This window comes from Poeciliopsis prolifica, unplaced genomic scaffold, assembly GCF_027474105.1.
Source record: "Poeciliopsis prolifica strain line A6 unplaced genomic scaffold, Auburn_PproV2 SCAFFOLD002, whole genome shotgun sequence".
Lineage (NCBI taxonomy): Eukaryota > Metazoa > Chordata > Actinopteri > Cyprinodontiformes > Poeciliidae > Poeciliopsis > Poeciliopsis prolifica.
In genome coordinates this window covers 24,110,643-24,138,599 of record NW_026562377.1, presented here as the reverse complement: position 1 = coordinate 24,138,599, position 27,957 = coordinate 24,110,643, and the positions used below count along the sequence as shown (strand labels likewise).

At 39.1% G+C, this 27,957-nt stretch overlaps 1 protein-coding gene across 1 annotated transcript; it reads left to right on the top strand.

The window, feature by feature from the left end:
- Window positions 1–1,476: 1,476 nt before the first annotated feature.
- tprg1 (tumor protein p63 regulated 1) lies at window positions 1,477–26,996 on the top strand. Its single transcript, XM_055020356.1, has 7 exons — window positions 1,477–1,497; window positions 1,903–1,980; window positions 2,137–2,376; window positions 4,768–4,859; window positions 8,242–8,418; window positions 22,296–22,446; window positions 25,935–26,996. The coding sequence occupies exons 3-7, from the start codon at window positions 2,158–2,160 to the stop codon at window positions 26,127–26,129; spliced, it is 834 nt and encodes a 277-aa protein (XP_054876331.1). The 5' UTR covers window positions 1,477–1,497; window positions 1,903–1,980; window positions 2,137–2,157; the 3' UTR covers window positions 26,130–26,996.
- Window positions 26,997–27,957: the final 961 nt, after the last annotated feature.

The window sequence follows — 27,957 nt, the reverse complement described above, 5'->3', positions numbered from 1 at the left end:
CCTGCTCGATCCTCAAAGCTTTACTGCTGCAGTTTTAGGCAAACAGTGGGAAATTGAGCCAGAAAAATCAGAGCAAACTAAACCTGCCATTAGGTTTAGAAGCAGTTGTAGAGTGTACTCGTGTAAAGCTTAAGCAATGCATATTTTTTATGTTTCTGCACTGCTTCATAGTATAATAGATGGAGGTTGATGTCAGACTGTATCTGTTTGGCATATTTACAATGAAAACACACTGCATAGATATGCAGTAATACAAAATGCACGTTATGTACATACAAAAAGTACATTACTACTCACACATCCCTTGGTGAACATCATTTTTGTTACAATCATGTACGGTATATTATTGTTAATTATATTTATTTTTTTATATATTTTTTATATGTTTTTTATATGAACCTACTGAATTTGCTCAGTGTGGGACAATGAAAAACATTTCAATTCAGTCCACTGTCAATTGTATCGACTCTTTCTTTTCTATTAAAAGAGTAATTTCTTGTGACAAATTAATTCAGCTTCAGCTTCACTGTCATCTATAGTATTGTGAATCAAACACGCCAACAGTCACAATAACAGGAAGCATTTTGTAAGCTGTCAAATCCTGACATATGATCCCTGCACAGATCACATTTTAGAGAATAAGGCGTGGCTTAGTTTTTGGTGAAAACAGTGTTATGTTACTGATAAAGGGAGGATTCATTGACAAAGTTTTCTTTGGTGTGTTTGAGACTGCATGATGTGGGTGTTATGAGGGGAGGTGTAAAACAGTTGATGTGGAAGAGGCCCTCAATGGAAAGAGCTCAGGAGACCCTGCTTTAATGCATGAAGTAATGTACTTCTCATCATGTAGCAGGTGCTGAAACATGAAGTCGAGTCCCATTCGGATCAGAATTTGCATGGTGACATGCAAAGTAGGCATGGCAGACATTTCCTTTCCTGGGGGACTCACAATATGCCAGTTCTTTTGCTGTACGACTTGGGTTCAAGTTTATTTTTCATCGTGCTAATTCGATGGAAATGCGTTGAATAAAAGACATATTAATGCACATTATATTAGCATTTGATGCAGTTAACAGAGGCTTGGATATTGACTCAGTTGCCAACAGTTTTTGAACATCTTTCTCATAGATGCTGCAGATGTTCAACTTTATCTTTTTTGACCAAAGTCGGAGTTTTGGGTTTTACTGTTTGAGAAATATGAAGACTATATGTACTTGATATATCTAACCATATGAGTTTATGAATTTCTTTATTTTTTATAAGTTTAACCAAAGAAAAATATCAGAAAATGTAATTTTGACCGTGTAATTAAATAGTGTCACATTCGAAGTCAACAAAAGTCCTATGAGACATGATGTGGTTACTAACTTTTGTTTTACCTGATACATTTATTTGCATAATTACAGGAAGAAAAAAAAACCAGAAAAGTTTTCATTTGAACTCAAACATGTCACATGTAATACTACCAGCAGCAGGTTATTCTTTAGACCATCTTGGGTAAGTTTAACATTGGTTGTTAATAGTTACGGAGCTAAAACACTTCATTATCTCTTGTCTTTTATTTGCAAAAGACCTTTTTGTGTGTTTTTTTACAGGAAGAAAAAACAATTTGTGCGTGTCAGTAAATTCTTATATCTCTAGTTCATTATTGAGAATAGACAATCAAAATGCACAGAGAGTGTATTTGATTTATATATTTATTTTATTTTTAAAAAGGCATCTTTTGTGGCTGCCAAACGCTTGCCGGCTTTGGTCCTCGTTGGGAAAAGTGTGAACAAAACTGATTTAATGATTTAAGCTCATTTTAAAAAAAACAAAAACACACACACACACTGATAAAATCAAATCTTAGACTTTCTTTTCTTTTCTGTTTTTTTTTTACTTTCATTTTCGATTTTGGAGAGCGTTCTAGTCCTGCTGCTTCCGCCTGTTCATTCAGCTCCCAAAGTTGAGCACATTTCCTCCGAGAGGACAGGCGAGGTGAGTAAGAGCTTATCGCTTTCTAATAAATACCCAAGTTTGTTTGACAGGGGAGCAACCGACGCACACGTCCCTTCAATCACTAACTAACTAACGAACTAACTAAATAACTAGTTGCTCTCTCTGGTTACGTTTCTCCTCTTAATCTTCTCTAAGAGTTCGTTTTCGAGGTTCATAATGGCAAACGAAGAGAAAGGAGTTCCCACAGAGAAGCAGCAGAGCCCGCTCAGCTCCTCCTGCTCCAGCGGACCGGCGGACTCCCAGGAGGCCGCCTATCAGGCTGAGGTCGCCGGGGAGCAGAAGACGGATCTCGGTGCGGCTCGCCCCCAGCTCGCTGACCTCCCCGCGGATTCCTTCCTGCAGCACTTCAAGACGAGGAAGTTCTTTGTGTTGAGGGTAATTGGCTCCATTTCCACCTCGCAATGCTTTACTCTTCTTCTTTGTTTTGCTTCTTGGACGTATCGGTGGGTGTAAATGGTTTGAAACCGCCTCTCGTTGTCTCATGCAAGTTCATCAATGACCAAAATACCGGAAATGCAGAATAAGATTGAGCTGATCAGCCTGTTGAACTAAAGTAAATGTACAACATGAGTCAGTCAATCAGAAAAAGGGGCCCGAATTCAGCTTCCATGAGGTTCTGAACTACTCTCTCCTCTCTTCTAGGAAAATACATTTTTGAAATATTATTACATCTAAAATAAGTTTAATGTCAGCAACAATGGAACATTGATAAATATAAAAAGAACAATGACACAAAAAAGTCTTTTAACTTATTAAAATGTAATAGGTGGAATATTTTTCAAATATAATTCTGAGTTCATTATCCAAAATAATCTAAATGTTTCTTTAAATAATATGTTAAATCTGCTTGAGTGTTCCTCAGTGCAAATCCTTAGCTTAAAGGCCTATACTGTATGGATGAATGTACTGTCTTTGAGCCAGGCTGGAGCGTGTTTTGTTGGGATTTTATTTGATGGACCAACACAGAACCTGGTCAGATTTGATGTAAAGATGCCCAGGTTCTGGTCATCCTCCTTTCTGGAGGAAGACTGCTTGACTGCAGCAAATTATTTGATGGCAGTATGGAGGACGATAATGATGGCCTGCGAATCGAGTGATGTAGTTTTATTTAAAGTATATTCTGCAGCCATGCTTAGTCAGAGTATCCAGCAGGGCACTGAACACACATCCCTGTGGGATACCAGTTTGGGATGAGGGCTTTTTAAAAATATATTTTTTAATTTATTTTCTGGCGTATCGAGATAGATGTATTTCGCTAAAGTGCAGTGAAAACACATTTTTTTATATTATATGTGATAAATAGCTGGGTGGTACCATTAGCGCAGACCATGAAGGAGACAACAGGAAGTGGCAAGACAATAGTTTTTTAGTTTTTATTAAAAAAAATTTCAGCCAGTATGCATCTGGCTCCATCACATTGCATAAAAAGTTGTGTGAAATCGGCAATTACAGTTTCCCAAAAATGTCGCATACTTAGCAGCTCACAAGCATAAGAGGCATGTTGCGCCAACGTCTGGATAAAACGCCAGCATCTCCTCTGATTGGCTATATTGTAAATATATCTCATGTAACCGTTTACATCCATCGCCGCCATGATTTTGAATGATTCATCTTAGTCATGTTTGATTTTAATTTTATTTCTTATTCCATAGAAAGACTGAAATTGCAAAATAGTGTTTCCTCAACATCAGCAGAATATTGACAAAGATTTGCGCACATTTTTAGCAAAAATGCAGCTGCTGGATAAAACACGTGTAATAGATGAACAAACCTCAGCCTGGTGGAGTTGCGAGTAAAGCCTGGTGGCCCGCCAGGCTTATGATGCACCCCGCCAAATTGTCTGTGAATAACAACTGCAGTATCAGATCAATCAAACAAGCCCAGTACTTTGGGAAGAGTTAATGCTCTGTGTTGAGTACAGATGACCTCCTCCCTCTCCTCTCATTTTCATGATTAGTGTACAGCCAAGGACCATCCGTCAGAAATGGTAATCTTCAAGGCTGTGTAGACGGATTCATGACCCTGTGTTGAGGAATGCTCTTTCACTGAGATTGATACGCCGCTCTAAATCCTCCTGGATCTGTCCTTGTCATTAAACTATTCCGTCTCTAATGCACACACGCTCTTCTGAGTCCGTTTCATCCACGCTGTTCTTCTTTTTCTTTTCTTTTTTTTTTTTTTGCGAGCGCATCTCAGAAGCAAATGTTTGATGCAGGCCTGTTGTGTTGGGTTAGCACTGGGAAAGCATCCCAGGCTGCCAGGCCAACTCTGCAGTCAGCCCCAGCCAAAGATTACAGTAAGACTGTCAGGAGTCCTCAGTGTGAACTCCTAATCGTTTTAAGTTCTCCAGCTGGGAGTTAAAATAATGAAACAAAGTGAAAGGATAGAAAAAGAAAAAGCCAGTGTCTGACAGTTTGGAGGGTAGAGTGCAGAATTGCGTACAGGAGCTTTCCCGAGCGTCGTCAGATGTCTGTGTTACTCAGATTTTGGTCATGTTCAGCTTCCCCCTTTTTGTTTTTTTTTTACAGTCATTCTCAAACACCTACACTTCACATCTTTGTTTACCGTGGTACTACCCCCCCACCCCCACATACACACACACCACCTCCCTTGTTGTTCTGGTTGTTGTCTTTGACGCAGAGCCGCGCTGACATTTCCCTCAGTCCCCCCGCCGCACATCAGCCTCAAAGATAACCCTTAAAGCCTCACTTTGCCACAGCGGAACATTAGAAAGTGACACCCGGGCTTGTTTTCTTGTCTCCTCAGCCCGGCACTCTCAATCAGGCCGTCAAAGACATCGAAGCTCTGGTGAACAAGGAGGAAGATGGCAGCATTCACGGCACCTGGCTGATGGCAGAGTGAGTTCACTAGGCTGCGCGTGTGTGCGTGAGTGTGTGTGTGTGTGTGTATGCGTGTGCATGTGTGTGTGCGTCCTGTCAGCATGTGGGGAATGTGATGTAACTTCTGATGTGATTGTAGATGAATAGGGACCTGATCATGCTGATGGTCTCTAAAAATTGAAGTACACATTTATTTTAATGTGCTTTTTACTGTGACACAGAGTGTCCATGAATAAATGCTACAATCAATCCTTCAAAGGATTTGATTTATGAATGGGTGGAATTATGTATATTTTATGCTCGTCTGACCTTTTACTGTATTTAAATGATTGCAATTATAATGTGATGCTGTGAATAATTCAACATGGTGTATGTCTGGATCAGGAGTGAATATTTAGCTGTTTTGGTTCTACTTTTGTTTTCAAATCAATAACTAAGGATGTCTGTCATCAAGAAAATTGTGAACTAGGCCTGGGAGATGAATTGATCTGATCAATTAATCACGTTTTTTTTTTAAACACACACACACACACACACACATATATATATATATTATATTATTTTTTTTTTTTCCCCCCACAAGTATGCACTACTTGGGTTACAGTAATTTTTAGTACACCATCTTATTTTAAACACAAGATGTTTAACCTCAGATCCAAGTCAACGGGCAGAAGGTACCAACGAAATAAACGCTAAGTTTTTAAAAATATTTTGTGCCATTTGTAATTTCTTTTTAGGAAGAGAAAGGGAGAGTGAAAAAAAATCAAGATTTTTATCACCCAGCCCTGGTGGGAACATCACAGATGGTACAGATGGTATAAGTAGTTGGCTGGTACTGATGTGTTAAAAATAAATAAATAAATAAATAAATTCAAGCAAAATCTTACACTGAAAATTTGAGAAATTCTTAAAAGAAATATTTGTGCTACATTTACTGCTCATTGCCTCTTACCAATATAAAATTTATACTATCTCTAAGTTTTGGCAGTGAGATTATGTGTGAGATATATTTCTAAACATAGTTTACAACAATTTGTCCAAGTTCAGGTTGAAAGCTCCAACATGTTGGAATATTGAAAATTAAAAAAAGGAATTAAAATAGTGAACATGGTTAATGTCAAAAAAATTAATACAAATAAATAGAGAAACTTGGAAGTTTGGATCCAATAAAGGTGAAAATCCGAAAAAGAAATGCTGCATTACAATGATACAACCTGAGTCTGTTTAATCTCTGGTAACGTTAAAAGACATTTAACATCGATAAATGCTCTTAGTTCAGCGCAAATTCACAACATGTAATTTTAAGTGTATTTAGCAGTAAAAAAATGAACATTTACAGCTACAATAAAATTGTTTACATGAAGCAGACTGTTAGACTGGCCCAGTCAAAGTCCAGACATGCATCTAATTAAGAATCTGTGTCAAGTCTTAAGATTACTGATCACAGATACTCTGACATGTTTTCCAAAGCATGATGGGAAAAGTTTCATTTCGACTTGTGCAAAGATGGTAGGAAAATCCACACCGCCCTTTTGTTTGGTTCTTGTAAAATCTGACAGAAACCACATCTCTTCTCTTTCACTTCGCCATTGCGCTCTACTTTCTGTGGCCTTCTTCATGAAATCTGATTTGAAATACAGTTTTGTGAAGTAAAAACAAAAAGTGAAAACTGCTCCAGGGGTGTGAATCCTTTTGTGAAATGCTGTAAATTTTGTGTCTTGTCCATGGAGTGAAAATGCTCTTCCCTGATGTTTCTCCTAATAAGGAAGAAAAGACAAAACAAAGAGCCTGCAGGTTGCTGCGTAGAAGGTCTTTCTCTCACCTCCCGATCTCTTCTTGTTGACCGCTGCTGTACCGTTCTGCCGCCCACACTCCGTTCCTGATTTTCTGCAACACCACAATCCACAATGCGCACACCTAGTCAAGGTTAAGTCATTTGATTATTAGAGTCAAACCTCTTCACCCACACCTATCCCATGATGCCTTGGCTGTGCAGTGAACTATCTTCTTTGGCTCCTGGCTGCCAGCTACAATCATGAGTGGTTCACTGGGAGAGGGCCACGCACACTCGGCTCAGCGGGCCGTAAGAAAGGGAGCCACTCTGAGAGGAGCCATGCCACCACGAATTAGCACGGCTCTAAGGAAGAGTGTGTGTGTGTGTGTGTGTGTGTGTGTGTGTGTGTGTGTGTGTGTGTGTGTGTGTGTGTGTGTGTGTGTGTGTGTGTGTGTTTAAGAGAAGAAGATGAGGGTGTGGGGGGAAACGAGACTTTTTAGTAATTTTAATTACGGCAGGAGATTTTCTGGGCACTGATAATGTGCTTCTGCTAAACTGACGGTACCTTTTTTTTTTTTTTTTTGTAAAATTTTCAGGGATTTTGAAAAGCCAGCATGCATATTGTATGATGTTTGCCAAGGGCACTTTTAGAAATTGTGAAAGTTTTACAGTACATAATTGAAGAGATTTGCAAAACATGTTTTTGTGTCTGAGAACTCAAAATAACCTCTTGGTGATTTTTTTTTTCTTTTTTTCTCTTACATCTGAACTGACAGAATAAAATTGCATTTTGACAAGCGATTAGTAACCAGCTTTGAATGTTCTTATCCTTTTCTCAATCACAATGTTGTAGAGCTACCTTTCTTTCTTCTGTGATCTAAAACAAATTTCATCAACATGTTATAAAGACTATATATACATATATATTTTATTTTATTTATTTTTTTCTGTGTTGGGTTTTCCAGTTAATGTTGGATTAATCTGATAAAATGCTGTCCAAACTCAAACAGTTTCTTTAGTTCTGTCCAGACAGGACTCTGACGGAGACGACTCCTTTTAGCAACATTAGTGGCTAAATATCAGCTGGTCGCATTGGTTTTTATTTTGTCTCCAAAAGAACAAAATGCTGCAACACAAATGATTTAAAAGGCTTACAAGACAACAAATGATAGCTACAATGTTCAGAACTATTGTGACATGTAGTTCTGTCACGATAACAAAGTTTGTCCCAGTAATTATTGCGATAAACGATAATGTTGTTCTTTGGAGACCATTTATAAGTACTTATATTTATAATGAATAATAATGCAAGTTTGCCCTTTCAAAGACTGATGAAATTTAATTTTGTAAAGAAAACTTAACACTGCAACTGGAAAATATTGTAAATATCAAAAGTAAAACAAGATTTTGAGATTTTTTTTTTTTTTTTACTTTATAATGTCACTAAATGATTAATTGCTTATTGTGACTGGTTTAGTGACAGATTGATATCATGAGCTCTTGCTTTATCCCCAGTAGCTGCCAAGCTGATACGACTTCATCTCAGGAAGCCTAAAGTTTGTCCTACACGTCTTGGCCTTTCCCTTCCCCTCGTACTGATGATGTCTCACCGTGTGGCTGCTTCAGGGTTGATCACTGGAACAACGAGAAGGAGCGCCTTGTTGTCATCACCGACAACACGCTTCTGATCTTCAAGTATGACTTCGTCCTGCTCGGCTGCGAGCAGATCCAGAAGATCCAGCTCAACTACATAGACCGCATCGCTCACGGTTCCTTCAGCTTCCCAAAGGGCTCGCTGCTCAAGTAAGTCCCTCCACTTCTCAAGCTGCATAATTCATGCATAGAGTGCATAAATTATTCCCCCCCCCCCTACCGGGCTTTTTTGTTGCACTGACATGTTTCAAATCTTTATAAGTTTTAGTATCAAAGACAACTGGAATAAATGGACAAAAGTGTTTTCAAATGACGTTTTTTGAGGGAAAAGGTATCCAAAGCAACTTGTCATATCTGTCAAGTTTTGGATTTGAGAATATGGAAAACTTTTAGCAGGTTGCCGACACCATTAGGGCAGAGGAGGGATGGACAGAGAGGTGGTTAGTGTACAGTCTGACCTCCTTCCCACCCCCACATTACTCGCGGTTACGCGTGCAGCCGGTGGATTTATGTCAAAACAATCCCCAAAATGCCTTCTATCCCTGTGACAGGACTAATGTTGGCTACACATAGGTGACTTTAGATTTAGTTTCTGAGTTGACCAGTCAGAAATATTCCAGAAGGAATACAGGCATGTCAAAAATGAGCTCAAGTCGCTCTCTGGATATTATTGGCTCGGGAAAAGCCATTTCATAACATTACTGGTCGAATGCGGTGTCAGTAACAAGGCTGCCCTATAAAAGCGTCATAATGGACACCGGCAGAGATTAAAGAGGAGAAAGAGGCAGAGAATTCAGACATCCTAGATTTCATGGATGGGATACCACTAGTTAAGGGATTAACTAGAATCAAACAGGTGTGAATTGACAATTGTGAGTTGATGCTAAATAAGTGAACTGAAAACTAAATTATTGAAGACCGTCATGTTCCACCATGCTGGATCTTCTTTTTCTGAAATGCTGTGGCTTTCTGAAGGACCCACATTTGTCTTGTCAGTGCCTAAAGACCTGGGGTTAATAAACACATTTCTTTCTTTCTTTCTTTTATTTTTTTTTTTTTTGGCAAAATGTGAGATGGATCTCTGTTAATTTTGGTCAGCAGTGATTTTCAGCTTTAAGCTCTCCTGCAGATGTACTTTTTTGTGTAATTTTTATCTAACCTTGGAATATTGATCTGTTGTTAGAAGTCAAGTCCAGGTTGCTGGTTGACGTTGCTGCTTAAATTTTCCTCTTTTCAGGGAGTTGGTTGGCAATTTAGAAGCTTTAAAAACCCTCAGCGAGGAGGATTACAAATATTAACCCTAATTATATGAGCTCTGCGCTCTAATTAGTTTCACAAAAGCTAAAATTCCCTGTGAGAAAATGTCCTTGTTCCTCGTGATTAACCGGTGTTCTTTGCAGCAAAACCATGCTTGCTCAGTTTTTTTTTGACCTACTTATTCCAGTTTTTAATTTTTAATATATTTCTTTAATCTTGTATCAGACAGAGTCCATTTAAAATAAATATCTAAGGATGCAATGAAAAGTGTAACACGGCGCAGGGAGCTCACGGGGACAACAGGGAACAGAAACCCGCTTCGCAGGAGGATGAAAAAAGGGCGAATTGTGCCTTTTTCTCGGGTGAGGCGCATCGCTGTCATTCGGAGCTGTCACTTAGCTGATTAGTGGCAAAATTAATGTCCTTCTTTCATGTAAACCTTTTAAAGACGGGCCCAGGGGACACCGAACCAACTAAAACTAATTTGATGAATAAAACGTAATGTGCCGCGACGAGCTTAGAGAGCGCGGCCTTTTATTGGAGGGTTTATCTCGGCACGTTGCGCTGAATTATACATAAAGCGCCTGTGAAAGCCAACCGGGAGTCCGGCTGTAAAGACACAGTTTTCAAATAGCAAAGACTTGAGCCTCAAACATTCCCTCTGTCTGTCTGTTTTCTCTTTTAGCTCCTTTTCCTTCTCAGATTTCTCCCTCTGTCCCACAGGAAGTGTGTCCTTTCTTGTCTTGGTTGTGGATCTGCAATCGCGTTCATGTATATATGAAAAGCAAAGTCTTGCTGCTGCTTGAACCTTCCACAGAACTTTCTGTTTTATGAGAACAGATGTTAGGCGGGGAAATGAAAAGTCAGCTCAGGAAATAATATGTTAAAATGGATATATCATGCTTTTAAATCCTTCTCTTTCACATGTAAATCATTTACTTATGGTCCATATAAAGTCTGAATTTCTCATTACTGTAGCTCTACAAACTCCTAGTTTACCCCGTTGGACCATTTTTGTAGTTTGAAAGCAAATATCTACCGGCAGAGAAACTTTTTCTTCCAAAGTTTATTAAAGATGTCAGCAGCAGAAAACTTGTCCATCCAACCTCACATGTTGGAGCCAGAGTCTGACCCATGGCAGGAGAAGGAAGATGGCCAACCTGCAGAACCACGCTTTGACCTCAGTGATGTTGATTCTGTTTTTACACCCTCGCCAAATGCCTACAATATGGAGCTTTCTGCTTTGCTGTGTCCCTTGCTTCCTAAAAGAGAAGGAAGTGAAAAATATAACCCAAAAAAGAATATAAAGGTAAATATGCAGCACTGGGAGAAAATACTCTTAGCATGTGTTTGTATTTAAAATACACAAAATATGTTCCCTTTAGCACTGCAATAAGTGGAGTAGGAATAAAATGTAACTTTTTAAAACAAATGTTTTATTTGGTTCTGATAGAGTAACGTGAGTCTTTGGTAGAGATATGTTGTAAATAATGATCTGCTGAAAGCATCTGGGTCATGCAGGTGCCTTCATAGTTATTCCTGAATAGAGCTTTTGATAGTGAAGGAAACTACCCAGCTCCTGTCACACTGTTCCTCTGTTCATTTTGATACGCTCAGGCTTTTAGGGGTTTTGTGGAGCTGCTATCAGTAGGCAGTATCAGCAAGCAAATGTGGCATGCATTCACACACCTTGAACTCCCCCACATCGTGGCAAGCACAATCTTCATGTAAACCTATTCATTAACCTTTTAACCTTTTATTGGGATTTAATGTGATAAACCATCAAAAGTAGTGCATACAACTGAGGCCAAAATTGTTCACAATACTCCAAATATTTAGGTTTTGAATGATTTGTTTTTAATGCTGATCATGTTGATTTTATAAGAAAAAAGACAGCCATATTTGACAAAGAATTGCACTTTTCTAATGATCGCTAAGGAGCTATTTACATATTTCAATACATGATTTTTCTTTGGTGAGGAGCTCCAAGTCTTTCAAGGGTTGGAAGGGTTGGAACGCCTCCATCTCCCTAATCCCTCACTTCCTGCACCGATGTTTACTTTTCACTACATCAAGTCAGAACTCCGACTTGACCGCTCCGAAATAGTTTCAGTCATAATAGAGATGTTGATGAAATTCAAAGAGAAATGAATAATTTTTTTACCACTTACTTTGTATTGCAGCTGCGTTTCATCACATTTTAAAATATATTGATATTTTTTGATGCTTTCATGGAAACAACACTGGCAGAAAATGGTAATATAAGGTGTAAAGTTTTGTGAAATATTCCACCTCTGCTGTCCTCTGAATGGCCCATGGAGGGGCGATACCGCCCCTGTTGAGAAATGATAATCTAGATGTCCACAGTGATCTGAGAAGATTTTGGAAATTTTCTCATAAATTTTGTATCTTTTTTTTTTAAATGCATTTTTCAAATCAGTATTCAGTTACTTTGTAGAAATTATGCTCCACTTTTTTTTTGATAGCATTTTAATCTTGGGATGTGAAAAAAAGTTTATATTAATCTGTTAATTTTCATTAACAAATTAATGAAAATATGTTAGGAATTTTACAATAAATTTCATTTTATATGAATGTTTGAATTTTTGTGGGTATTGGGAAAAAAGATTTTTAATTGTCTCTTTAAAACCAGTCGTTTAGATGGTAACATTGGAAGTCATGCAGGTGAGAAAGATTTATTGCGTGTAGAAGTTTGAGTCAAAAAGCTCTTTTAACCATTCACAGATGATAAGCAATAAACCAGTTAATTGTTTATTAATCAAAATGAACTCAATAATTTTCATTTGGATCATTTGTAAATTTTCTCTCTTTTTCTATCAAAAATTGGGCGAAAAAACTCTTCATTCTGGTTCCTTGGTCTCAACCAAACTGTGTACAATTTTGTGACTTAATTAATTTGATCAGTTATTTGTTGTTTTGTTCATTTATTTTGAAAAAGTCTTTCATTATTTAGACGGTGAACTTTCATGATTATGCCATTACCATTATCTTACTGGAAAATGGTTACAAAGCAACATAATGTATCGCAATAACTCCCATGACAATTTATCATCCAGCAGAAGGCATAAATATTCATACTGTTTCGGCCTGGGAACTTGTTCTATAATCCAGATCTGCTCAAATATAATCCAATATAAATAAAAAGCACACTTCAGATTTCTATTTGTAAAGTATTTTTCCCTGCGCGTCATAATCATGTGCTACATTGTGTCTGTCTATCGCATCAAATCTGTGAGAAACGCACAGGTTTGTGCTGTGACGTGGCAAAATATAATAAAAACAAGAAGTTCTGAATATTTTTGCTCGGCCCTGCAGGCGATCTTTTATGAGTGCTGATAGATGGCATCTAAACTGCTTCGAGACGGTTTCATACCTTTTACCAGCCTGATGCTGTAAATTAGTTTCGCTCGTCTCATGATTCACTCCCACATCATTTGCATATTAGACTTTTATAAACGAGAGCCCAGAGGTATCATCGAGCTCCTTCAGGTTATCCATTCACACACATCGCTCACTCAGGGCAACGCGACGCCAAACGCCAGGGTGGTTTTTGTAGCCGCACTCGTGTCATCATCGTCGAGGCGTGCTGCTGATGGCTGTCGTCTGACCACATGATGTCAGTGTGCACCCTCGGTAGAGCGGGTTAATGCAGCAGCGCCACATGGCTTCATCACATCCCCACAGCTGCTTGCTGCCCTGATCTAATCCCATCCTGCAACTGTTGCTGCTGCAGAGTGCTGCGATACCGATGCTCACAGATCTGGTCGAATTGTTCTCCAATCACGTTTTGGTGAAAACAGTTACCTCTGTTCATTGTTCTGTGATTTCTCCCTTTGATTTTGTTGTTGTTGTTTGTTTTTTTTTGTTTTTTTTGAAGGTTAAAGCTCAATTCTTGAAAAAGAAATCACAACCCTTATTTGTTTCTAAATATCTGCCTATAGTTTCTGGAGTATTTTTTGTTTAACGGAAGCACTTCATAGTTTCCAAAACGACTGACCTCCATTATCTCCGGATTCCACCCTTCAGACATTTTTTTTTTTTGCTACATATTCTCCAAGTGCACAAATTAACAAAAAGGACCCAGAATTCAGGATCTCTTTAGAGATGGTTTGAGAGGCATCTTTCTAAACCGTCTAGACAAACTAATTATGTAGAATCATCTGCTTCTGTTTTGTTTTTTTCTTCATTTGTATTTCTGTCTCAAACAGCTGGGTGTGGAGCACCGATTGCTACAGCAGAAGCCGTAAGAAAAGGGTAGAATGTGCCGTTTTCTGTAGCTGAACTCTCCCTTTGACCACACCTTTTCACGCCGCTGCAGCTTATTTATTTAAACAGCAGAGGGCAGTGAGTCGGTGCACACTTTATGATAACGACATGCAAAGAAGTTTGGGAAAGACCCAGCTGTTTGCAATGCTATTTTTTCAATTTGCTATTACATTTTGTCATGATGCAGAAGACAAGCTTTCTAACAGGTATGTCCTTCAGCCACACAAACAGGAAATAAGTCTTTTATTAAGTTACCTTGAACATTACTGACCACGCACTGCAAAAACACAAAATCTTACCAAGTATTTTTGTTGAAATACTTGGTGTCTAAATACAAGAGTATTTAGACTTTTACCAAGAGTCTAAATATTTGCACTATATTTGATAGTGCAAATATCTTGATACACTTGAAATAAGACAAAACTAACTTACAAGAGCCTTTACACCAAGAGATATGAGCTTGTTTTAAGTCAATAATTGTTTAATGTTGATAAGCAATCAAAATTCGTAGATTCTTTCACTTATAACAAGACATATTTTCCCACAATATAAGTTAAATAATCTGTCCGTGGAACTTGCGCTTTTTATTAGTAGTATTCAAGAATTATCGACTTAAAACAAGCTCCTGTATCTTGCTGGAAAGGTCCTTGCAAGTTAGTTTTATTTATTTATTTCCAAAACTTTATTTATTTAGTTTTGTAAGTTTTATTTGCACTAGAAACTAGACAAAAATACTTTGAGATTTAGTGTTTTTGGCGTCTGGTGTTGCACAAGAAACTTGCAGAGAGAAGAAAATCGTTGCAAAGCCTTGAGAATGCGCTCATCCACCGGTGTTGATGAAATTCATATATTCACCTACATTTTGCTCGGAGAAGGTTGAATTTTCTCCAGTTCAGATCATAATTATATAAACGGCTTAAAGACACTGAAACCATTCAGTACGCCCTGCTGAATGTTATTTAAGGATGAGGCAAAGGTTTGTTCATCTCCTGTTTGTGTTTGATTATAGCTGGTAGTTTTTCCTAGCTAGCAGGAAAATTATTTTGCACAGTGGGAAAGTTCGAAGAACTCGGTGGACATCGAAAAGCTTCATACAACTTAAAGCGGAAGTTTTATGTAAAATTAAAATTTTTAAGCCTGATTTTGTCTTCTGATAATTCCTCATCATACCTGGAGTTTTGCTTTGATTCTTCCATGCATGTTTCAGAAATGCTTTCGTCTCCCATAGCAACCATTCAGTTGTGCAAAACAGCTGGGTGGACGTAGCTCCGCCTTCCAGGAGCAGCTCCGCCTTCGTTTTCTTTTTTTTTGTAACAACTGAATGTAACTTTATTTCTTTGATTGTGCTATAAAATAAGACTGTATGCCTGAAATACACATCATTCTGCCCATTTAAAGTCCTCTGGAGCCAATTTTGATTAATTGTCACAACAAATTCCAGCTAAAGAGGTTTTTCACTAGTCAATGAAAGTATCAATAAATTTGAAAATCATAGTTGGTAGCACTGTTGCCTTGCAGCAAGAAGATCCTGGGTTTGATTCCCGCCCTGGGCTTTTTCTGCACGGAGATTGGCACCAGCAACCCTTCCAACCCCACAAGCGACAAGGGTGTTAGAAAATGGATGGATGGATTCAATGTTCACCAGGGTGAAAGTGATAACTTATGATAAAACTTTATTTCCATATCTCCCACTCCCAGTCAGACCAAACATATATCAAACTATTTGCCCACAATGACAAGCAGGTTGTTCAGTAAAATCAAAACAGCTTTTTATTTATTGATTGATTTCATATATTGTGATGATGCTTCCTGATTTCAATATGACGCCAAATCTGATTGCGTTCAAAAATGATGCATGTTTTTTCTCCAGGCCTGAGAAACATGGACAAACCTCTAATACACGCTGCAGATTATAGGCAGAAGTTCCAAAACTTAAATTGGCACAAGAATAAATGCAGCAGCCTTGAAAAAAAAAGGTATAATGATAGGTCTCACGAGTAAGGAAGTATTTTGATTTGGGAGACCTCAGATGATGATGATGGTTATGAAAGAGTCTGCAGAGAGCAATAAAGTCCCGAAAGTTACCAGTCGCAAACAACCAGATCAGTCTGTCGAAACCAACACGGGCACAAAAAGAGGCTCCAAGTCTACAAAACTAGAAGACTCACAAACAAAGTTGCTTTAACTGGTCCTGTTATCAGATGTGGTCCACCTACACAGTGCAAATAGAGCCTATGAAAGAAGATGAACTTAATTGGGAAACCGACCCATCGCTGTAGGCTTCCTGAAGTTTCTGCTGTGTTTAACTCTTTCGTCTTCGTCTCCTATTAATGTCAAATCAAGCTTGAATTTTTCCAAGGTTTCATTTGACTGGGCTAAATAATGCAGAAAGTGGATGCCCACTTCTTCTCGTGTAGATACCAGGGGAAGTCATGAGCTGATGTACATATGGGTTTACAGGCTTATAAGAGCAACTTCCAGACCACTGCAGTTTAGAGATGGTATCATGACGCCCTACTGGGGGCTGGGTCCACTATCCAGAGTTTTTTTTTTTTTTTTTTCTTTCACAATGAAACCAAAAGATGTTTGTGTTCATCTTGATGATCTCATCTTTTCATTGGATTGGGTTACCGATAAAAATCAACCTCAAGAGGAGACGTACATTTAAAGTTACTCTGGAGGTGGTGCTGACAAATTAATGTTTTCCGAAAAATCTGAAACCCTTCCAACAGCCCCGGCTAACCTCCACCCTGTTGTTTTCATATCACAAGACCTGCAAGATAAACCCAGATCTCTATTTTGATTGACTACTTCTGTCTTTACATTTGGCTCGTGTCCCATCTGCTAAGATGGGAAGCTGATGACCAATGCTGATCAAGATATGGAGGTGTTAAAATCAGTCTGTTTGCAAACAGAGACATTGGTGAGGACAAAGAAGAACGTAAAACTGAGAAATGGTGGATTGTTGTGGAGATATTCAGGGCAGCAGGGAATTTCCATGGGAAGGAATGTTGGAGCTGATAAAGCAACATAATATGAAGGGGAACAACTTTTCTATTGCATAAACAAACTAGTCTAAAGCATCTCTTAACAGTTTACTGTATAACAGAACAAAAATGTAGTAGATATTTGTAATGTTTATTGCCCAACATTAAAGTGCCATACAGAGCAAGCCTAGCTTCTGAGAAATGAAGAAAAAACTGAGACGGCCCCGTCAGAATTTGTTTTTTCTCAGTACAGAGTCCCTTAGAATTGAGATTTGCCGATACTTTGCAGTCAGAAAACTGTGACTTTATCTTATCATTCTAATTTCCCGTCCATCCATTCAAGCTTCTATTGCTTTAGCCTAGCGTCTTTACCCAGCGGTCACTGGACGGGAGTCAGGATACTCTCTGGTCAGGTCACCAGCCCAACATCATCAAATTTAAACCCCGACACTATTTCAATTTCTATTATGTTTTTTCTTTTAATAAAGTTCATAAACATGTTTTTGTCTTGCCTTACATGTTTTTAAGGAGGAAATCCAATTATGAAAACATGCACAGACCCAAAGAAAACCTTTGCATGATCTAAAAGGTGCAGAAGATGCATAAAATCTTCATACACGCTGCTCTCATAACACACATCACTGTCCTCATGAGGCTTGCTGCTGAAACTTCAGAGCTTGTGGACTCTGCTTTTTCATCGATGGGAATATTTGCCAACAGCCCTGCAGCTATAGCATTACAGTTTCTTTTTTTTGTCACAGTAGCATGGTCACATGTCTTCGTAGGATGCACAAGAAGATATGTAATGAATAATGTAAATAGGCCTTACCCTTTCCTTTTGTTTTCCAGGTCCCACCTTTCTTCTCATTCTTTTCAGCCTTTCACATCTTGGTGAGTGGATGGCTGACAAACCTGCAGGTGCTGTTGAGCAATCGGATCAGATTTGTTTGTGCGCTTTGAAACAACTCGGGACACTTGCCATGACAACTGGAACTTGCTTGATATTTATCTTTTATGTTGACTTAAACGCCTGAAAGACCAGGAAGCAACTTTTCTTCTCTTGGACATAGAATTACAATTCAATGTTTACTTTGCTTTAAAAAAGTGTTAAAATTAACTTTATAGGAGAGGTCAACGGTGGGAGATTTCCTCCAGTTTGACCTCTTGGCCCCTTTTTTTCTTCTTCCATTGGGTGTTATTGAGGTGGTCTCTGAAACCTGCCTTTTTTTCTGATTTCGGTGACTGTATCCAGGTGAGGTGCAGTGAAAGTCCTAACCCCAGCTCTGCTGCATAAATACAGGGGGAAACTAGCAAAGCCTCTGGCTGAAAAGCCCAGCCCTGCTCTGCCTGTTTGGGCCGGTCCCTCTCTTGGTGATAGCTTACCTCTGGAATTCAGCAAAGCTTTTTTATATTCCCATTGATTGGACAGAAACAGCAGGACGCGCCTACAAAAGGGGCAGTGTGTGCAAACTCCATCGTCCTCAGCCGCTTTTTTTTTTTCTGAAATACAATCACTCTTTCAAGCAGAGATTTGCTTGTTGTGTTAGGTTTTTATTTTGTGTGGGGGTTTTTGTCAGCGCTCCTTCCTATTCTCTCCACACCGCATTTACTTTGGTAGCGGGAGTTGCGATGGGGCGGTAGGAGGGAGACTCAAAAGTGTTCGGCGGCAGCGGCGGTGTCACTCTGAGCGTACTTGTGTAAACAGGGTATGGTGATTGCATTATGATGCAGCCCCTCCCTGCCACCATGACATATCAACAGCTATTGTTTAGCCTCAGGTGTTTAATTCTGGTTGGCAGGAAGCAAGCTGTTGCACAAGGCATGTGGTAAGATTTGCACATCAGCATGACAGGTCATTAGCAAGATCAGAACAGCATTGAGAAATCGCCTGCGTTCTGCTTTTATTTGTTTTTCTAGCTCCTATGAAATCCAGATGTTATTTCTGCTCAGCGTTTGTCACAGAGGCTCTGACCACAAACTCCACTAACAGTGGTTAGAGTTGTTTATCATCCAGAAATAAATCACATCAAACATCTTAACATGTTTATTAGTGTTTGGATTTTGGAGAATGTTTGATTAATGTCTCCTAATATATGTGAAGCGCCAGTAGTCCTCATATTTCAGGTTTGTGGTGACAACATAAAATTTCCATACTTAAAATTAAAATTGTAATAATTTTGCTAAACATATTTGTTTAGATACGAAACATCTTTCGTATCAAAATCCACCTCTTCTACTCTTCCACCCGAAGAGCTCTTTGTCACATCCAAGTTTGGGAATTGCGGTTGTGGAAATCTCTCTTCAAGAAGGATTCTTTTATAAAATAAGTTAACACCGTAAGAACTTTGTTCTCTTGAACTTGGCCTGCCCAACCCCTTTCTACGAAGTTTTGTTTGAGTCTCCTCTCCCTTCAGTGCTCCATGTGGGATTTCTCCCTTTCCTTCTCCCAATTTCTTTGCATGAATTCCAACCCGGACCAATCAGCTAACAGAAAGTGGAGTTATGAATAATGGCAATAGCAACGGCGGAAGTGAACAAAGCCGTTCAGTCTGAGTTGTTCGGCGCTTCCAAGTAATTAAAGTCTGGGAAAGAGGATCGTCTTAGACGGTTTATTGCTGGCAATGTTGTCGTCACCACTTCTCTCTTTGCAATGTTCATTTACAATGCACCCAATTTCTGGTAAGCTTCATAGCATTGCTTCCTGCGCGACTATGTTGTTACGTTAAGTTAGGTGATGACCAAACATTAGCAGTTGGGTAAAATCAGATCCAATCGAGTCCACGCCGCCAATAACCAATTGCCAATAAGCTATTTGTCAGTAGTGGAGTGTCAAGGCCCTCTGTATGAACAAAGGCTGGTTTTCATCAGGCTAATTTTAAGATCGTCCAACAAAATCAGGCAATCTTAATAGGTTGAGATGCAAATGACTCCATGCCGCTCTTTGAACAGATAGTTTAAGTTTCAGTGGCTATTGCCAAGTCTCAGATCAAAGACTGTATGCAGTTCCATCTAAAATCTTGAAATCCTGCCTGTTTTTCACTGATCTTCACCCCCCACCACCACCCTCTACACTTGTTCTCACACATGCGAGTGTTGGACTGTGACCCCGGGCCAGCAGTTCTCAATTCTTGGCTTGTGTCTGTGTTGAGCCAAGCATTTACCACAGGCTTGCTCAGTTTCACTTGGGATGCAAACCGTTTGAGATGATTTTACAGCTGATAGGCATCATGGCTTCTATAATTACCGCAACCCAAATCGGCAGTCTTAAAGACGAGAGCCTTCCAGAGCTGATTTTAAAAAGATCGCTGCTGCAGCTCAGCTCTCCACCCTTGGATTGGTTTTCTCTTTAGTGGATGTATCTTTTCATAAGTCAGTGTTGACACGTGTCTCCTTGAAGTGTTGGGGACCAGGGGGCTCTATGCGCTGGCAGAGGGAGACGTCTGGACATCAGGACAGTTTCAACCTCCAATTAATCATTTGGTTAGCAACAACTTTAATAGTTTGTTGGGGATAAATGATGCTGGAGCTCCAAGAAGGGCTTTTTATAGCCAGTTTTGATCTAATTTCAAACGATTGATACTCTCATGATGAGAATTTGTTTTAAACAAAAAAACTTGTTTTTGCTCGACTTCAAACAACATATTCAGGTCACAAGAAAGGGTTATATGAAATGAAAGGTTCATATGAATGAGTTTTTTTTCTTTACTTTTGTAATATTCATGCTTGTCTTAATCTACGTTAAGATGGGAACTTTAGCATTGTTAGCGACTACCGTTAGCCAGTTCTTCTTGCCGTGATTTCAAATCATTTTGTCACTTTGCTACTTCTTTCATCATACAACAAATGCTCCTTTGCTTTGTTACAGATGGTTGTAAGCTAGCTTGTGGATCTTTATCAGTAGACTCTGTCAACAGGGGCAAGTCTTGGTATTTTTTTTAGGAGGGGCCAGGTTGGGGCAAAAACTGTAGAAGAGCGGTATACTAAAATAGCAAACCTCCTCACACCTCTTTATTTTTTTTTACCTTTTTCAAACTTCCAGTGATTACTTCATTTTTGTCCTCATTTATTTCAACTAGTATTACTTTGACACTATGTAGGAGGCTGTTTGAAACGTTCTTTGACCCGCCACAATTTGAGGTGTGGCCAAGAAAAACTTGCATTCATTTTAGGTCTTGCACGCTTAGATCCCCAGATCACGTTTGACGGGCATACAGTATGTAGAGATTTGCAGGGCTCTTAAAGGCATGTAGGTCAGCACCCACATCATTTCGAAGATGAGATCTTTGAATGGTCGGGGTGTGGTTTCACTCCGGTCTTCTGAGGTTTTCATTAAGCTGAGAAAAGATATGACCCTGGGGCTTTTTCATTTGTATTGCAGTATTTACTTTAAAACCAACTGAAGAAAGAGGAGCAGAAGAATGACGAGGTTATGAGTGCACTTTAGCTTACCGCTAAGCCTGGCATACATCAGATTGTCGGCATTAAGTATTCACTCAGAAAACAGATCACTTATCTGGTGATGCATACATGTGTGGGAATGATATGGTGACACAGGAATTACATTCTTGTTTAATTGCTGCTTTGACTTTACGTCGTAAGTTTATTCAAAGGATGCATTGAATTTTAACACATGCAAATACCATTCACTTTCAATGGGAATGTAGTTTCCACCTTCCTTCTCTCCTCTGCTCTTTTTCCTCTCTTCCTTTTTTTTCCTGTCCGAGTTGCATTTAATATAAGCCCAAAGCAATTTCTAATAAAGCCTTCAATCTATGTATTTGTATATCACATGGAAAATATAGCAAAAGTTGTAATGCTCCATTTGTGAAAGTAAATCTGTCCTGGACACTGAGAGAACAATTCTGATGGCTACACTGATGGACAGAACAATATTTAAAAAAAGAGGGAGAGAATTCAGCCTTACCTTGAACCCACAAATTCTGCTCTGTTAAAATTTTATAGCTGACATCACTGTTATAATACATATTTTGGCAAAAGTAAAAGTATTTGTTGCCTCGCTTTAGAATGCAGTTAGATCCTGTTCTAAATTTGATATATATATATATATATATATATATATATATATTTAAATACTGCGATACAATAAGACTGTGGTGTTTCTGGTTAAGGGTGTCTCATTGTGATTTTCTGCAAATGTTCATGTCTAATTATCAGCCTACACTGCTAGAAACAGCAGTGAAAACTCTTATGTCTTAGGCAGCTTTGTTCTTTTCACATAATTTCTTGTCCAGAAACCAAGACAAAACTGAAAAAAAAAAAAAAAAAAACATCTTTCCTTCAGATCATCTGGGTTTCTGTCTTAAGTCAGGGAGAGATTGACAGAAAAACAAAAACAAGATGCACAGTCAGCGCCACAGGTCAGCTGTGACAGGAAGCTGAAAGGCTGTCACGTGGGTCAAGTGTTACTGACGCTTACGGAAAAAAAAAAAAAAAAAAAAAACGCTTCTCTGTGGTTTTTTTCTGTTTGTTTTTCAGGAGAGACGGGGATGGATTGCGCATCTTCTGGGACCGGCTGAGGGAACCCTCGTTCAGCTCCAAGTGGAACCCCTTCGCCAACGACTTCCCCTTCACCACGTTCATTCACCATCCTGTGAGGAACATCGACACCTTGGCTGCTCTCTGTGACGTAGGTGGACTGATGACGTTTTTGTTTTTAGAATTATTTGCCTCCCCAAACGCTGCGAGAGAGACATGTTTCCTTTCTGTTTCTTATCACAGAACCCATGTACTGGTGCTTCAAGGAATTTAGCTGGTTACAACAATTCTGATCTTAGGACAGAACGATGTTCTTCTGGAGTTCTTAGAATAATCCACAGACACACTCACTGCCTTAGGATTTATTCTATTAAAAAAATGTATGTATTCCTATGAACCCCTCCCTCCCAATTTAGTGATTTTCATAGTGAAATAGAAAACCCGACACATTAAGGCTTCAGTTGCGTTTTGCTTCTGAAGCAACCCAGGTGTAGGTGTTGTTCTGACGTCTCCATGTTTGGTGTGGTGGAGTGAGTCAGAACAGCAAAATGATAACTGGAAAAGGAACATCAAAGACGATTCATTTGGAACTGATCATTTTCAACTCTGAGAACTGAGACACACACCACACACACACACACACACACACACCTGGATCCAGGAACGAGCTGCATCATCCAATCTCACGAGTCGGTGCTGAAGGCAAAATACAAGAAAACTAATTTGTTTGAGTTTCAAAGATTTATAATCTTTATTGAGTAATGGCTGTTTTCAAGACAAACTTTGATGAGAAATATTTGTTGTTTCCACCAGACTTGATCTCATGACATTAATCGTCTTTTCTTCTCCATTTTGTCCTCCATCTTTAGAGTTGTTAGCTTTTGATCGGTTGCCTCAAAACTGGGATTTGATAAACACTCTCAGCTCTCTTTATCGATTAAAACCTGGATTCAGTGAGTTTAAAGCAAACATCCAGAGCTCAGTCCTGACTTAAACCTGCAGCACAAAGCAGGAAACGGAGAAGAAGATCCAGACAGAAAAAAGATAAACAAAATAAGAAATGAAAAAAAAAAGATTAAATAACGACACATATTGTTCGCTGATTCACAAATAAATAATGACACAGGCTCTATTTTAAGTCTAGATTTGCCTGATGGTGCATAAACAGTTCAAACGATTCTGATTCTAAGTTGGAGTGTTTTTTAAACATTTTAACAAGCTGGATTTTGAGGAAAAAAGTAAGAATTTCTGAATTTTTTTGTCAGTGACCTTGATCTGCTTCAGTAGAGTTCAGAAGGCACGCCTTTGGCCGGCATATACAGGTAATCTGTGACGTCAACGTGAAAAGTTTTTCATGCACTTTCATTTGAGACATTTCCAGCGAAGGATCTCTGTGTCAGTCTGACGACGTCCTTCACATACTTCTCCATGTCTCTGCTGGCGATTGCCTAGCATAACCAACACGACACGTAGCGCTTGTGTAATCTGGTCATGTTTGAGTCCTTTGCTAAAACCGCTCTGTTTACATTGTGCGGTTTATCTTTCCTGTCCCGTTTAAAACCAAAGTAATCTCAAATGGGCGACTTTGTGGTTTTTGGCCACTAATTCCTACATTTTTGGACATTGTTCCACCCACAAAAAAACACAAACGTCACCTGGGACTGACAAATATCGGCTGGTAAAATGTTGCATATTGATCATCGTTACATCATGGCGCATGTGGAGCTCAAACTGTGTTTGTTACGGCAGGAAACGAGGTCGTTTCACCTTCCTGCCCCACTGAGGGGATCCAGTGGGACTTTTTAACAGGCCACAGTACCTGGAACCGTCCACTCTCTTGTCCCCGAGTCTGAGTCAGTCAGGATGCGTGATTCACCATCCGGCTTAAGGATTGCATCAAAGCTGCTGTGGGTTTTTTTGTGTTGTTTTTGCAGTTTTCTGTTCTCTAGCTGCTGGTTTTTAAAAGTGCTGTTTAATTAATTCGGGAAGATCTTTTTGTTCAGTCGTTTTTAAAACGATTGTAGTTTCACAACGAATGTTGCCGAGCTCAGATCTGATAAGACGGAGCATCTTCACACCTCAAGGTCTGGAATTTAAAAGGGAAATTGCTGAACATTACTCAACCTCGTTTTTAAAAGGTGTCATCGATGTTGCAATCGGGAATTTGATCCCGTCTTTGGTAACAAAAAAAAAAGGGAAAAAAAAGTTTATTTAAACAGAAACTGATCCTCTGCAGCAAGATGCTTTTGAAAACTGTAAATGAGGTGAGGCTGCTTCTAGAAGCGACACAATAAACAGTTTAAGTCGGACTAAAACGTAAAACTTTTCCTCCTTGAGGCTAAAGATCCTTCACCTCCACATGTCTGAACCTGATCACTACAGTATGAGTTATGTACAGATTAAATAGTGTGCCATACAACTTCATGTTTGTTTTTACTTTCACCTTTGTTTATTTTATTTGAAAAAGTCTCGTTTTTCCTCCCGTGGATCATAAGCGTGCGCTAGCATTCACTAAAATCTGACGTTTTCGTATCAGTTGGAGAGTTTTACATTAAAATTTGTGATTCAACAGTCTGACTTTGTACAGGTGTGTTTTCTGGGAGTTCAACATAGTTACTGGGTGTAACTCCGCTCCTGCGCAGCACCAAGGTAAATATGCTGCTACTGCTGTGAGGAAAGGAGTTAATTACCCTGCTGTGGCAGAAATTACAGTTATGCTTGACAGCACTTTATGGTTAGGACATAGATGTATGTTGACATACTAGAGTCCTTCAAACAGTTTCCTAATAATGGATATAGAAGTGGTGAACTGCACCGCTGCGGTAAGCTCTGGATTTTGTCTCAATTTTGACATCATTTGATTCTGCTGCCCTAAAATGAAGAAGGTTATTTATCAGAAATCCAGGGGCTCTGCATCCCTGTGTGTGAAAACTGGTAGACTCTTAACACTGGAATGTATTACATTCATTTTACTGATGTGCATCACTTGTTTCCATCCGTTTTACTGGTCAACAGGTTTTCCGACTGTTTTAGGGTCATTTTGATGAGCTGAGTTCAAACGTCACTTTGGTTTTGCTCAATCAGGTCGACTTTCTGAGCTATGGAGCAACATGAGCGTCAAAATGCTCGACTTGTTCCCACGTCTGGATCGGTTTCCTGAAGATCAATGAGTGGTGAGCAGGAGGAGAGACTCCATCAGGACAGAAAAGAGACGTGACGTTTGAATACGCTGTTAGAAAACGTTTTTAGAAATATTGATGGAAATCAATTGATAATGTCACAAAAATGTGACCAATTTAATCAGAAGATTGTATTTCTCTGCATCCCAGAATTCCCTGCATTAACCTATTTTATTCACACTTACAAGGAAGAAGGAGCTTCCCAGCGTGTTTGTGACGTCGTAGAAAAAGTTTTACATTAAAAAAAATCAAATCAATATCTTGATTTTGCAGAGACTTGTTTTAAACGTAAGTTGGCTTTTAATACATTAATCACAGGTCAGACATCTGCGTTGCGTTCCGTGACTAGAGGTGGTTGGGGCCCAAAAGAACCTTCACCACTTCGTTGGATGCATTTAAAAGGTTAAAAAGAAATGAAAGCAAAGCTCAACCTGTGCTGATATTTCTGATCTTTCCTCAGATCCAGACGTTTTCCGAGAGGCTCAAGCATGCGGCTGAGAGAGCCCACATGAGAAAGCCGATTCCTGGGAAAGCCAACGGCGTCCTGGTCCTGCAGCAGCCAATCTACATCGAGGCGTACGTGGGCGCCATGTCCTTCCTCGGAAACCAGAACAAACTGGGCTACTGCATGGCCCGAGGAAACCTCGGATTTTAAACTTGGTGTAACTTTTTTGATGTTTTCTCTGAATTTTTTTTTTTTTTTTTAAATTTCAAAAGTTAATGGAAACCTTCCAAAAGCGGGTCAAAGATTTGTTTTTGTTTGCTTCTGCTGGTCGCCACGGCTCGTTCGCTGCCGTGTGATTCTCAGAAATATTCCCGGTTTCAGAGCGGTTCTCCTCTCTGGCTGACGCTGCCCCCCCCTCCGCCCCCCTGCTGCTTTTGCTCCCCAGCGATATGGTAATTCAACTCTTTCGCAACGAGACTCTTTTCTTCCTCCCCCGGTATTTCTGTTAGGAGCTCATTCCCCATGCCATTCCGCCCCTTAGAGATTCACTGGAGCATAGGGGCTCATTTGTCAGCTTAGTTTTTATCATTCTCTGTGTATTTTTGCAGTGCATACAGTTGAGGAATTTCCCTTTAGTTTTGTGAGTTTGCAGCTAGCTTCTTATGATTTTTTTCTTATGCCTTGTTTGTTTTTTTTTCCTCATAAGAATCGGTTCTCCTCTTTTGGGGTCTTTACAGAAAACGGCAGCATGCTGCCTTTTTCTTCTTTTTTCCGTTAAACGTTTTATTTCTAGGGTTACGTTTGTTGATTTCTACAGTAGAAGAGCTGATTAAGTCGTTACAAGGCAACCAAATAACTCAAAGCGGTGTTCATGAAGAATTCAGTGAATACAAAATGAAATCTGATCTGATTAATATTTTGTGGTTTGTGAAATGAGTTATAGCCGAGTCACTTTACTTCTTTTCATACACGTTTTTGATGGTTATTATATATACTCTAATGACAAAATGCACTTGGGAAGTAAAGTGATGGAGCTGGGATTGGGAATGTATACAAATAAATTATTTTACAACAACATGCCGTGCTTTATTTAATCCTAATACAGAGTGGTCATAATTATTTGCTTGTTTCCTGGTGAAAAACACACAGAGCCTCCTTGTATTCTGTTCAGCATTGTTTCAGACTGATGTCCTCCACTCCACACCGCATTAATGCAGTAATTCATTCAAAAGGAGCCCCAACCAGATATATATTGCATATATTTTTAGTCTTTGTCTGCAAAGAGCATGAACTGCATGGTTTTCTGGTTGACTTTTTGAAGTTGTGTCTCTGAGGGACAGAAGATGAAGAACTAACATCAGGCACAAAACATCTCATAATTTTTGGCTATTACTGTACATGTTCCCAAATAGAAATGAAATATGATCTTCTCGGCAGTCTTCACCGCTCGGCCATGAATTCACCGCTGCGTAGCGATGAGGCGTATCTGCAGCATACATGCAGGATGATGTTTGAAAAGATTCAAAAGTAATCAAACTGTACAGGATCAAAATTTAGTTTTCTAAATCAGCTACAGGTTTGACTAAAACAGCAGAAATCCAGGTGTGATGGGGCATTGAGGTGTGCAGGTACACAAACTATTAATAAAGTATCAAAATGCATAAAAAATGAAGTTCAGAAGAATATGATGCAGTAAGGACAAGATTATAACAACATATTGAGTGATTGTCAAAAATAGTAAGTGCAAAATCCTTTCTTTGTTGTGATCAATTGTCATGGACTTTATTCGTATTGATTTCTTTTCATTATTTTATCCTAGTTTTTCCCTTTTAAGTTCAGAACTTTTTTCTTTTGCATTTAACTCATAATTTCACTCTCCTGTCTCCAGTTTTGGTGCTGCTCTGAAGTCACTCTGCTGGACTTCCTCTTTACCCGAATGAATGTGCATAAGCATATATTGATGTTATGTCAAGAAAAAAAAAAAACTTGTTTATAGTTGTCTTTTTCTGAAAAGACATTATTTATGACAGAAGTAATA

Bases quoted from the DNA above. Each gene is read 5' to 3' on its own strand.
- tprg1 (XM_055020356.1), top strand. From the start codon at position 2,158: ATGGCAAACGAAGAGAAAGGAGTTCCCACAGAGAAGCAGCAGAGCCCG. The intron at 8,419-22,295 runs GTAAGTCCCTCC...TTTGTTTTTCAG, and splicing joins CCAAAGGGCTCGCTGCTCAA to GAGAGACGGGGATGGATTGC. The intron at 22,447-25,934 runs GTAGGTGGACTG...ATCTTTCCTCAG, and splicing joins CCTTGGCTGCTCTCTGTGAC to ATCCAGACGTTTTCCGAGAG.